The 12,886-nt window shown below is 38.4% G+C and overlaps 2 protein-coding genes across 2 annotated transcripts; one reads left to right on the top strand and one right to left on the bottom strand.

Annotated features, from left to right (window-relative positions):
* Nucleotides 1–803: 803 nt before the first annotated feature.
* On the bottom strand, nucleotides 804–2,530 carry tmem186 (transmembrane protein 186). The gene is made up of 2 exons (XM_047365852.1): nucleotides 2,383–2,530; nucleotides 804–1,696 (listed from the first exon to the last, which is right to left on the bottom strand). The coding sequence occupies exons 1-2, from the start codon at nucleotides 2,392–2,394 to the stop codon at nucleotides 1,046–1,048; spliced, it is 663 nt and encodes a 220-aa protein (XP_047221808.1). The 5' UTR covers nucleotides 2,395–2,530; the 3' UTR covers nucleotides 804–1,045.
* A 191-nt stretch (nucleotides 2,531–2,721) lies between these two features.
* Nucleotides 2,722–11,369, top strand: gde1 (glycerophosphodiester phosphodiesterase 1). Its single transcript, XM_047365849.1, has 6 exons — nucleotides 2,722–3,257; nucleotides 5,289–5,464; nucleotides 5,780–5,885; nucleotides 6,700–6,792; nucleotides 8,298–8,509; nucleotides 8,736–11,369. Exons 1-6 carry the CDS (start codon nucleotides 3,003–3,005, stop codon nucleotides 8,881–8,883), a joined length of 990 nt encoding a protein of 329 aa, XP_047221805.1. The 5' UTR covers nucleotides 2,722–3,002; the 3' UTR covers nucleotides 8,884–11,369.
* Nucleotides 11,370–12,886: the final 1,517 nt, after the last annotated feature.

The following is a 12,886-nucleotide window of genomic DNA, read 5'->3' as shown; positions in this document are numbered from 1 at the left end:
TAATTTGTATAGCACATTTTAGCAACAAGACAATTCAAAGGGCTTTATATGATGAAAACATAAGAAAACACACATGGAAAAAGTACATAGCATTAGCATAATATCCACCAACAGGTAGATTCTAGCACTGTGAGCTGGGTGAGATCCTGGCTGGTAATAAAATTGTCTTGAGCTTCCTGTTATTGAAACATGGGAAATAAACCTTTGACTTGCTAAGTTGCTTCACATTAAACAACTCATCACATGTCCAAAACAGTGATCAACTTTTCCTCATTGATCTTCATCTTCTTGATATTCCGATATTTGAATTTCAACCTAGATTTAGAACATTTTAGGCACCGGATACATTTTGCAAGAATGATCTTTAAAAGAAACAAATGTTATTATACCAAAGTTATATTCTGAACCACTTCCCTGTTTTCACCAAACTAAATTATATTTCAGCTGCAAGATTTCAGAAAAATTATTTCTATTCTATTGCTGCAAATTGTAATATCGATTATATTCAACCTTCATTTTGCTAACACTTTTCTTTCTTTAACATTGCATAATGTCGCCACCACTCTTCATTAGCTTTAGTAAGTTAGCCACCAAAGAAATACACCTGATGTAGGCCTTAAGGGAAGTTAAGAGTCCATTGAAACGACCAAAAAGATGTTACAGGTATGCAGAGCGTGAACACGTCACTTGTAAAAATATTGCAGCCCTTTGCAATATTACATACACTGATTTTGCAATGTGAATTGCAATTTGATACATCTTATTAAGCTGTCTTCTTTATAATAAGATGAACCATAAAACAATTCAAGGAGACTCTGCTGAAGCTTTATTGAGATGGAAATAAAAAAAAATCCTACGCACAGATGTTTTAAAACTTCCAAGACTGACAAGATCTTTGAAATTGTACCCACAAGAATTTTCAAATTTGTAATTTTAATTATTTTAATAATTTCCAATGCAATAAATATACATCCTTTGTACATTTATTCCATTCTCATCAGAATACTTTAGTCAAGTCACTCTGTTCTGTCTCTGAAGCAAGTCATTATTTTAAACTTCCAAAGACCTTTTCAAAGCCTTGTTTGTCCATTACCCGTCCAAAATGAGTGGAGAAATAAAATGTCTCTGGGCTGCTGTACCTCTTGAGTTTCAGTATAGTCTCAGTTGCAGAGTCTCCAGTATCCCCGATGGTCATAACGTCTGACACGCGAAGGTAGATGTCTTGACGCTTGCCCCAGAAGGTGAGGTGAGAAACTTTAAGTGTGGTCTGGGATGAATCCAGGTACATCATTCCCACAACCCTTCTAAAGAAGTGACTGGCCACGTAGAGCATGACACCTGCAAAAAGCGCAATTCCAGTTGCGTAGCTGACTAGAAAGAAGGAGGCATTTCCTTGGAAGCAGAAGAGGTAGACTGGGGGCAAGACGACCACAGTGATTGCAGTCTGAAGCAGCTTGAGCCTGGATATAGCTCTGAGGAGCTTAATGTGTGGCAGGGTGTAAATCATAGAGTACTTCTGTGTGGATAGGTCTGAGTATCTGACCAAAGGCATGATTTTGGGCGTGAGGGTTTCACAACAGTTCTGCAGGATGGGAGCGTGAGCTGAACGAGGCTGAAAGCAGCCTGAGAGAAAAGATGATCTTCTGGTGCAGGACAGAACCTGAGAGTTCAACCTGCTCAGAAATATTGGTTTGATCTGTAGGAAAGAAGCACATATTAGACAAAAAGCACCCTCCTGAGCCAAAACAATGCACTCATCTACTAGATGGATGAGGAAATGACTGAGAAATGTATAGAAAGACTGGTGGATGGATTAAATCTGTAAGTTTCATAAAGTTAGCTCTAAGACTTTTAAGAGAATTTTGAGTTCAATTTATGGACTAAATGGTTTAGAAAAAATAACTGAAGTTGTCTTATTTGACTTTAGCATTTAAATTTGTTTACTGCTGTTAACAGGAGGCTTTGCCTAACTGTGAAAATGCCTGATTTTAAAGCAAAACCTTGTCAATTTTATGCAGTAATCCATGATGAAGCAGCTGATAGGTGGCTAACTACCAAGGTAGATATTTAATTTTATTAAGAAACCTCAAGATCTAGTGGGGAAAACTGGGCGTTTAACACTTTACTTGTATGTTAAAATGTTTCATGAGTTGATCTGTACCGTACATCATGGTCAACTACTCTTAAGACAAGAGTTAGATAAAAAAAAAAAATGAGACATAGTAGAAAAGGCCGACTTAGTTCAGCTGCACAATTGTTGACTAGCTTAGCTGTCCACTTGATAACATGAATGAGGTAAAGCTGCAGCTAGCTAATAAATTGGACCTTAATTTTTTCGAATCTAATTTAAAAGTTAAAATAATAACTTTCACCACGTCTCACCATGACGCTCATCGCGACTAACGAGTGTTTCTTATAGAAAGAGGAAAATGGAAACAGAAAGCAGAATCGTCCAGAGTGAACTTGAGTTAGCTTGACAGCAAGCTAAGAGCATGCTAACATGAAGCTAACCTACTCAGTGACCCGGATGTTCTTAACAAAGCAAGCCGTCATTGTTTTTGTTTTTTTCAAACATTTGTTTGCTCCTTTATGACCTTACGTGAAGATATAAATCATGTTTTTTTGTTGTTTTTATTACTACTCCCATTATCCCATATATTGAATAACATAACCGCCTAACGTCAGTAACACGGAACCACTAAAAGGTCATATCCGCTGGGAGGTGTAACCTGACAGCTCTCCGCCTGTCTGTCCGCCGGGTCAAATGTCCCACAAGCTGCCCGATGGCTGCTTTCTCTTTTTACGTCTTTTAATGAACATTTCTTAAATATTATGACGTATCAGTGGAATGTCATTTCGCATTAAGCCGTAGGTAAAATGACCTCTGCATGACAATAAATATCACATTCAAGGGCGACTTTGCCTCTGCAGTTTGAAGGTAATTTCTGCTTTCCGACTCGAAACTGGGAAGACAAGAAAAACGGGGTTAAAGGAGAACCATAATGTTTCAGCTGGGAGATGAAGTCACCCTCTACTCGCTGGTCTTCGTGCTGGCCCTGCTGGGAACCCGTAGCCCCGTGTGGTCCACTGTCATCACCACCTCCCTCTGTCTCTTTCTAGCCATGTTCAGGTTCCCGCTAGTGGCGACCAGCCGGGCTCGGCAGGTACTGCACCCAGTAACGGGGAAGGTTTCCGCGGTCGCTCACCGTGGCGGTGGACACGATGCACCGGAGAACACCTTAGCAGCCATACGGGAGGTGAGCGTCATAGCTATAAAAACAACTCATTCAGTAAACATTTAGTCTGTAAAGGAATTTATCTAGAAAGGGAAATCCAGCTAATTAAGATGGTGTCTGTCACCCTGTAATTATCTGGGCTTGGATCTTAAATGCTCGCCAGAGTTACAGTCCCCTGCAAAATTAACCGCTTTAAATTCTTTCAGGGTTTTTTTTCCGCAAAATTACCACACACAACTGCATTTTGTTTGAATTGTATCCAGTTTAGTAGCACATATGGTGAAAGGAAAGCGGACGTCTTCCTGCTGGAAAGTGAACCTCCACCACAATCTTCAGTCTTTTGCAGCCTCCAAGGCTTTTTCTACGATTGATCTGTATTTAGGTCCATCCATCTTCTCATGTACTCTTTACAGCGTTTCTGTTCCTACTGAAAGGCTTTCCCATGTCTTACAGTGACTATAGTGTGTCCAGGGTCATGTGCAGTGTTTGTTTTGCATGTAGCCCAAACCGTCCAGTTTTGGTCTAATCTGACCAGATGTTTGCTGTATTCCCTATAGGACCAGTGGCAAACCAGTGGCAAAAATATTCTATGGCTTTCTTCTTTCCACTTCTACCAATAATCGTTCTGTCACCAGATTCTCTTGCCAGAGCTGGAAATCCCTGCAGCTCCTCCAGGGTTTTCATGATCCCCTCAGCTGCTTGTCTGTTTAACCCTCTCCCTGCCCAGTCTTTTATTTTAGTTGGAAGGTCATGTCTTGGTAGGTTTGCAGTTGTTCCATACTTTCAAAATGTTCACATGATGGATTGACCAACGAGATGTTTAACGTTTGAAATATTGTTTTGTGACCCAACCCTGCTTTAAACGTCTCCACAACTTTATCCCTTATGTGTTTGTTGGTCTTCGTGATAGTGCTTGTTCACTAATTTCCTCCAAGTGTTAAACAGAATAGCTGTATTTATGCTAAGGTAGACTCTACTAATTCTGAAGGCAGATGGTCTCACTAGATTTTATTTGTGGGTATCAGACTAAAAAGGGCTCACTACAATTTTCAGTAATAGAAACAGTCCCTGCAGATTTCCGATCTGTTGTTGTAATGTGACAAAATTTGATTCAGTTAAACATTTACCAGCTTACAGTTCTTTCGGGATAAACTCCTGCCTTTTATTCATGATGTTAACATGGAAGAAAGTTTGACGGCGGTTAGACCGTCAAACTCGGTCAATAAAACTACTTGAGATTTACCGTTTTTGAAAAGAGTATAGATTGACTCACATAGTATTTGTTCTTCATATATGCTAGTTGTATTTTGCTGTGTCCTTCGAGTCGTTTTCCAAACCAGAAAAAAAAAACATCACCTGTTTTCATTCTTTAGTTTGACCTTTTCACCTCAAGTGAAAAACAAGTCTAACAGGTTTAGATTAAATCTCAGATTCCAGTTTCAGAGTTCAGCATATTGTTATTGTCCTTGTAAATAAACACAACAGCAGAGCAATTAAATGTACTGTTAAAATGGATCTCCTTCCCCGCCATGGAACCCCACATTTGAGGGTGCAGCAGGTCAGTCCAACATATCTAGACGGCTTTATCTGGTCACTCAAGAAGCTTGTTGCCTAGCAACATATTGTATTCTCAATTCAGAATATTGTGGCACAACAGCCACAGTTTGATCCTTAAACCACCAACACCTGATCCCTGAATAAAAGTTCCTGCAGTTTCTCATGCAACAGTGACACCTAGTGGCTCAACTAGGCTCTTGTCAGCACCTGTGTTCTTCTAATGTGGCTCTTTCAAGGGATGCATTTTTTTTCACAAACTAAAGCATTTTATCAGTTTGATAGTGACATTTGCAGTGAAACTCCTTGTTCTACTTATCCAGGGACTACAGCTGAAACAGTAACCCTTTTGCTAATAGACATTTACAGTGATCCGTTTTACCGCATGTTTCCCCTGTCAAATAAACTCAACTAAATAAAACTACTTTGTGTCATGTTTTTCTGAAACTAAGTCTTCTTTGAAAATTTCACAGGCCAATGTTCTTGCTCTGCTTGCAGGCCAGTAGGAATGGTGCGACTGGTGTGGAGTTGGACCTGGAGTTCTCAGCAGACGGGATCCCCATCCTCATGCACGATGAAACCGTGGATCGGACCACCAACGGTTCGGGCCCGCTCAGCAAGATGAGCTTTTCGGAGCTGCGTAGACTGGATGCATCTGCCAAACATCGATTCAGGTGAGAAACTGTTTGGTCGAGAAGGTCATTTAAAAACATGAAAAATAAACTCCTGTACACGTCTGTCATGGTGCTGGGTAATATTTGATAAATAATTGAATTTAAAGTACTGCTGTTGCATCAATGAGCCTGACATGTAACAATCACTTTATAAAAATACTGTTAACACATTATTGTAAGGGTTTATCTGTTTTAAACTCTGAAAGAACATTATAGTTTTTTTTTATAAAGAGATTGTTAACCATTATTTATTTTGAAAATAATTCCTTTGTTTCCAAAGCCTGATTTATAAGTGAGCTCTACTTTTCCTACTAGATCCAAGTTTGTTGTTGAGAAGATCCCAACTCTGGAGGAGGCAGTGAAAGAATGCATCAAGCTGCAGCTCACCATCTATTTTGATGTCAAAGGTCATCCAGATGAGGTGCACCCAACAAAACTAGCACACATAATTAAAGATATGCAGCCAATGAGCTGATTTAATTGATTAATATGCAGGCAGAAATGCAGAAGGAAAAATAAGAGGATGTTGGGCCTTTATTGTGCATTGCAGAAGTATTCAAACCGCTTCAACTTTTCCAAAGTTTCTCATGTTACAAGCAACAACTTCAAAATTTTTATTGCAATTTGTAATGTGATTTATCGAAGTACTTCACAACTGTAAAGTGGAAAGAAAAACCTACGGTACAATCTGTAGAAGAACAGCAGCCACTTACAGCTAGGCAGGAACAGATGCTCCAGGTTCGTCTTCCTGGTCCGTTCATTCAAAGCCCTGGCAGAAGTACACAGACACTTCCGTTTTTTATTTCAAAATAAAATCACCTACACTCTCTGCTCCTCAATACCGCAGAACTTATAACCCATATTTAATGATTCATCTGTAGCCCGGTACCAGTAGACTTCTAATAAACTTTTACATTTTTTTATTTGTTTTTAGTGTGTGAGAGATGCACCTGAGTTTGGTTAAGCTGCTCTGTGTTTACAATTATTTTACAGGTTTTTAGGCCTTTGTTAGCGGAGTTGGTTGATGCTTAGCATATTTTCTGTTGAGTCAGGAAAGCTGCAGTGTTGAATGTTTTCATTTTTTTATCTTTGGCCCTGACACCTTTAAATCCAGGGCTCACAGCAGTTTGTCTGGCCTCACACTATGTGGTTGTCTGGAAACAACACAAACTAAACCATTCACTGTAAACAACTGACTGGCTTTTGGCATCCCTGTGTTTTTCCTTCCCATCCAGGCAGCTGCAGCACTTAAAGACATGTACAAGCGATATCCAGTCCTCTACAACAGCAGCATCGTTTGCTCTTTCGAACCCAAAGTCATCTACAGGGTAAGAAAGAGCTCTGTCAGTGTTCTGCATCTCTCTTGGTGGTTCTGTGGAAGCTGTTCTGAATTTTCTGCAGGGTTACCCATCACTGTTTACTATAGACTCATTTAATTATACCCAGACTAACAAGGCGATATAAGTTTCCATAAAGAATCGCAGATTTCCGTTGAATTGTTCACTAGGATGCAAATAAAGAGTTGTTGTTTCTTTCATTAACTAATCTGTTTCCTTTTCATCCAATGTTAATCGCTTTCAGGTGTGTTATGTGTCATCACTATATAATCGCACACACAGGCACCACATATATTTTTAGTTTGAATGCATCATCCCCTGCTCTGGGGCTTTGTTCACCACAGCAATCAATATGTTAACTTAATTACTAATAAAATAAATGACTAATAAAATATAAGTAGCTTTTTAAAGCTACTCACCAGGTCTTTCTGTAAAATCAACAAAACTCACTTAAGATGGAGCTTTTCACCTGTAGAACAATGTTTGCTGTTTTGTTGTAAAACGTTATTTAATCAAGATAAAAATATACCTTACATTAAACAAGTTTCCACACGCATATGGCTACGAGGGCATCACAACTGATCAGAGATCTTTTAAGAGCATGAATGTGTATTCATTTTAGGTTTTTTACTGTAGTTGCATCCCTTCTCGTTTAAAGGTGTTTTCTTGTGTTCTCGACAGCCGCAGCAAATCATTGTAGCTGAATCTGAGAACACTGCATGGATATCGGGAAAACTTGGCGACAATAGGACACATTGAAGCGGTGTGCTTAGAGGACTGGGGCAAAGCTTGAAAGCTAGTAATAGTAATGATTACTCTTCAGTGATGATTACAAGCCAAGTTGTTTGAAAAAATAAATGCTCTGGCCAATTGGGATGATTTTCCAAGTCCCTCTAATGGTTAAACTCTATTTTTTTTTTCAGTTTAATTTAGAGCAGATAGAAATGATTAATTTATCTGTTAAATGTTTTTTTTTTTCCTTTTTTTATAAAAAGAAAATTCAGATTCTTTGTGGCCCACAAGTACTTTGAACTTAACAGCTTTGGCTCAGGTGGCAAAATGTTTGAATACCGTTGGTTCAGGGAGTCATCCAAGTCAAATACACAAGGTTGAAAGCCTTACTACTCAAATGCAACTGGAATGATTCAGTATCTGTGAACAAATGTCTGCTGATTAGCCTGATTCTTGTGCCTCTTTTGATATTATTACACCAGTTCACATGAAGCATTTTTGTCTTCGTTGCATGTTTTAAAAACTTTGTACTTTCTGAAATCCTGAAGTGGAAATCCATACCTCCGTACCCACCTACATTTTTTAACAGGTAGTGTACATTTGTTATTTAAAAAGTAATATACCACTGAATAATATCTTTTATAAAAGTTTCACGCCAGTAAAATTGGTGGTTTCCTCTATCAGAGTATTTCTGTCATGTATCACTGCTGTTGCTATTGAAAGCTAGATTTTCAGAAGCATTTTATTTGTTTCTTTTGGTCCAGATGAGACAGTCTGACCCTGAAGTGCTCACAGCGCTGACCCACAGACAGTGGAGCCTGAGTACTCTCGGCGACGGTACCCCACGCTTTTCATCAGTGTGGAAACATCACTGGATGACGGTGTTGGACATCTTGCTGGACTGGGCGCACCATCTCCTGCTGTGGAAGCTCTGTGGAGTCTCAGCCTTCCTGATACAGAAGAACTTTGTATCGCAGTGAGTTTCTATGTGCTTAAGTCACACATGTATGTCAACTGATCCTTCTTGCTTTTCCTTTTTTGAAATTCAACCTTTGCTCTGAAGATGCACTCACAAGACATTCCAAAAGCTTTTAGATTTCAACATTTTGACATGTTGTCTGTACATTCTTGATGAGCTGATGCTTACAGTTGCTAATCATGCGGTTACCCATGACGCACTGTTTTTCTGTGTGCTGCTGCAGGAATTATGTCCAGTACTGGGCTCAAAGGGGAGTGGAAGTTGTAGCCTGGACCATCAACACGAAAGTGGAGAAGGAGTATTTCCAGGAGGTGCTACACATCAATTACATCACAGACAGCCTTGTGGAAGACTGTGAACCTCATTACTGAGAAACACACGGACAATAGGTGCCCACGACTCTTATTATAAGACAACATCCTTCAATAAAATAATGTTTTAACTAAGTACTCCTCAGCCATAGTTGTCAACAGGTAAGGACCATTTCTCTAAGACTAAGGATGTGGATGGCCTTGGAACGATCTTCTGGGGTGCACCAAGACCACAGTGTGCTCTTCATTATGCATTGAGAAAAACACCCACAACTTCATACTGTGCATATGCAGGTTGCTGGGAAACCGAGGACAGTTGTAAGTGCTGTTTCTGTCACCCTGCGACCTTGTGGCAGAAACAAATGGTCTTTGCCGTGGAACTTCTAAAAACCAACCCCTTGATCAGCTCTGATAGATTTGTGAAAATCAGCTAGAGTTTGGATTTCTGTGCAGGATTCTGTCTGATCTCATCAACATGCGTTCACCGTGCTTCTGCACCAGATAAGATTATCACATAAAATGGCAAGCTCGACAAGGCTGAATCTGATGGTGGAGGTGCAGAAACCTCTCGTATTTACAGAAATTATAAATATGGGAAACTTCCTGGAAAAAATAGGATACCCGTTTATTTAGCATTGTGATAGGATGGTAAGGAAAGCAGCAACCTTCGCTCTGTAATTCATGTTTTCCAAATATGACTACTTTTAAAGCAGTCTTGGAGATCCTGGAGACCATAGGGCGGTCCTAATCTGGTGTGAAGAGGGACTGATAAAGCAGATGTTCCAGGCATGGTTTTAGTCCTGTATCTATATGCTGAGTTTTATCTACAGCTTTTCCAGGAGTCAAACGTATTTCTAACGTCATAACAAAAGGTCAAGTACCAGGTTTTATTCTCCTTTAAACACTTTATGATGAATTCAGTCGTGCATGTATTGTATATAGACATTTTCAGAGGGTGTGTTTGTACTTTTTTATCTTTAACAGTCACATCTCAGACTAGCTGTGCAAACACGGTGGTGACAGCATCATGCTATGGGGATGCTTTTCTTCGGAAGGGATAACAGAGGAAGGGATAACAGAGGTCGTGGAAGGTCTTTTTAAAGTGAATCTTCGCCTTTTGACATATTTTTAATCTGACTAAACTGTACAATGAAAGAAACGATATCATGAGAAACACAGAAGAACTACTTTGTTAACATAAAGGCCTTTCTATTGAAAGCAAAAGGTAATGAAACGAGTGGCTCCTCAAGACATTTGCACAGAAAGTCTTCCATACTCAGGACTTTAATACGTTTTTGTTTGTTTGCTGTGTTTAACTTGCTGTTGGGGCCTATAAAATGTGTCTTTCCACACACTAAAGGGGATAGTGTGAAGAAAACTACCTATAACAACATTTATTGTTTATAAATGGACATGAAAAGTGTCAATGCAAAAAGAGTCAATGCACAGATTTAATGTAGATCAATCTTCTTCTACTAATAGTATGAAAAGATTTTGCTTCACTTGTTTTTGTAGTTTTGGCAAAAGAGATCAGAATGTGAGAATGCCACTAAAATACTCTGGAAAAAATAATGAAATCTGGACACAAACAAACAAGGAAATGAATAGAAAAACTAAGAATTAAAAGAAAACTAAAGTTTGTGTTGAAATAAAATCTCTAAAGCAAAAAATACATTTGGAGATTATTAAAATGTGAGTTTTGCTGTTTTTCTTTATCTGTTTGATTAAACAGAAATTAGAGCCAAGTCAATTGACACCCATCAGAAAGTTGCATTATGGGTAAAGACAGAAAAAGTATTTTTGGACAGATTGAGATGACATTGGTAAAATTGCTATAATACAAATTTTGCTTTTATGGTAGATCTACTCAGATGAACATGAAAATAAATATATGACTGCTAATAAATAAATAGTAAAAACTAGATAGAGATATTTCTTCAAGAGATAAAAGAAAGAAGTAAAAGATTAGGAAACATTAACTGGCTAATGTACAGCTAGAAAATTAAGAAGCCCGTAAACATTGTATAAATAAATAAAAAAAGCCTATTTATTTGACTCCAAATATTCTCGCTCATTTTATGTTTACATGATATTTTCTCAGCTGTTTTTTATTTTTGGGGTGTAGATCTTTGTTTTGGTCTTTTGTACAAAAACTTTCTTTTTACTGAAAAAGAAATGATCAAATGCATGTTTTTTTTTTTTTTTACTGCTTGAGTCAGTGGTGCTGAACAGATTTACAGTCCGGAAGCGGATTGCAGATTAACAGCTGAGGAGGTTATAAGGTAACCAACTTCTAACCCTGAAGTCTGCAAGTGAGCTGGACTAATTCAATGTGTGATATATGAAATTATTATAAGTGGGACATCTTAGTGGACTGCAGCTGTAATTATTAATCTATACTGGAGTATTTAAGAAAACTTGATAATATTGCTTGTATTATTTTTGAAATATTAGTCTCGTGTTTTGCACTATATACAGAATGTGATTGTAAGTGAATTGCCTAATTCCAGTCTTAAAATAAAACAATATGAGTTTTTTTGAAAGAATATGCCTGTGGAATATGATGTGGAAACATGTTCATACTGGTTAATATCATGTTTTCCAGCATATGGACAATCTGGCGGTTCCTCTACAAGCAGGAAGCAAGTTGGTCAGTGGCAAAATGGCGACTCATAAACATCTTTAGAGAACATAGAAACATTCATACTCCTAATTTTCTCAGTTGTTCCTGTTGCAACCTCAAACTTTACTGTTTTTATTGGGTTGGTACTTCCCTTTCAGAACTAAAATCCAGGGAAAACTATTCTAATCACAGTGTAGATAAAGCTGTTCTGTGAAGGCCCCAGATGTTTGTTAGAACATCCGTGACCACAACAGACAGGTCAGGGAATAATTGTAGAGATGTTTAAAACAAGGTCAGTTCTCTCTAAACGTATTGGGATAGCAAAGTTAGTTCTTTTGCAACTAAAAACCCAAAGTTTCTTTGTCGTACATGTTGGGGATAAATTCATTCTCCACAAACAATCCTCATAGCCGAAAGTGAGAATAGAAATTCGGTCCATAAATAATGTTGATGAGCTGAGTCACATAAAGGCTTCGTGATCAAATCTGCACCTGGAAATAGGAGCTGAAACTCTTGATCTCCTGCCTTTGTTCATTATTGGCGCCAAAGCAGAGTGTTTTAGGTTTACATCATAAATGGTGGGATTTTAAATGGTTATGCACTGAAGGCCTCGTTTTCTAAGATGATTTGGACCTGGAAAAGTTTAGGCAGAGCAAACGTTATCTGGCAAACGTTTTATGACTTTGCTGTTAATGTTAAGCCTGTGTTGAGGATTGTAGATGATTAGCCTGGTGCTGTCTGACCCAGATAGTGCAGGTGAATGGGGGGGGGGGGGGGGGGTGAGTAGTATTGGATATCACAGCAGATAAGCCTGTCTGAGCCACTTCTTGTCTCTACTGATCTTCAGGAGCTAAACTCAGACTGACAGCTGACACTCAGGTGGTTTTCACCTGAACAGCAGATGCTACCTGTGCTTATGGCTCTTAGATCTCAGAGTGATGCCATTAAAGCTAGAAAAGCCCTCACAGAGCAAAAGAGGAATGGAAACTGGAGTGTCTGTTAAATGATTATAAAATGTTGTGCCATTGTGTTGTGAAACTTTTGTTAACGACCTCGCCGACTGGAAAACATTTTATCTCTGCTTGAAGTCATTTATTAGGTGAAAGGTGAATTCTTGGCTCCGCCTACAAAGATTAAAGAAAAACAATGTTAGAGGAAACCAAGGGTTTCCAACTTCAAAATAAAAGCCCTCATCATCATATGAGTTAACAGAGCATTAAAATTAAAGATTGTTTAATTCCACGTTATCATTATAGAAAATGACACGTTATGTAGCAACAGTCTGGAAGAAATAAAGGGTAAAACAGCCTGAAACAACGAAACCATGTCCTTAAAATATGCATCTGTAGGCCATTATTCCAATAAAAAGGAAAAAGTTCCAAAGTTTGATACATTATTTATTTATCTCCAATTTCATGTAAATAATGACACTTTAGTTAG

This window comes from Girardinichthys multiradiatus, chromosome 5 (assembly GCF_021462225.1).
Source record: "Girardinichthys multiradiatus isolate DD_20200921_A chromosome 5, DD_fGirMul_XY1, whole genome shotgun sequence".
Taxonomy (NCBI): Eukaryota; Metazoa; Chordata; class Actinopteri; order Cyprinodontiformes; family Goodeidae; genus Girardinichthys; species Girardinichthys multiradiatus.
The sequence above is the reverse complement of the archived record's forward strand: the minus strand, read 5'-3'. Positions and strand labels throughout refer to the sequence as shown.

Coding starts and splice junctions, on each gene's coding strand:
- gde1 (XM_047365849.1), top strand. CDS start 3,003: ATGTTTCAGCTGGGAGATGAAGTCACCCTCTACTCGCTGGTCTTCGTG. Junction 3,258..5,288: donor CCTTAGCAGCCATACGGGAG/GTGAGCGTCATA, acceptor CTCTGCTTGCAG/GCCAGTAGGAATGGTGCGAC. Junction 8,510..8,735: donor CAGAAGAACTTTGTATCGCA/GTGAGTTTCTAT, acceptor GTGCTGCTGCAG/GAATTATGTCCAGTACTGGG.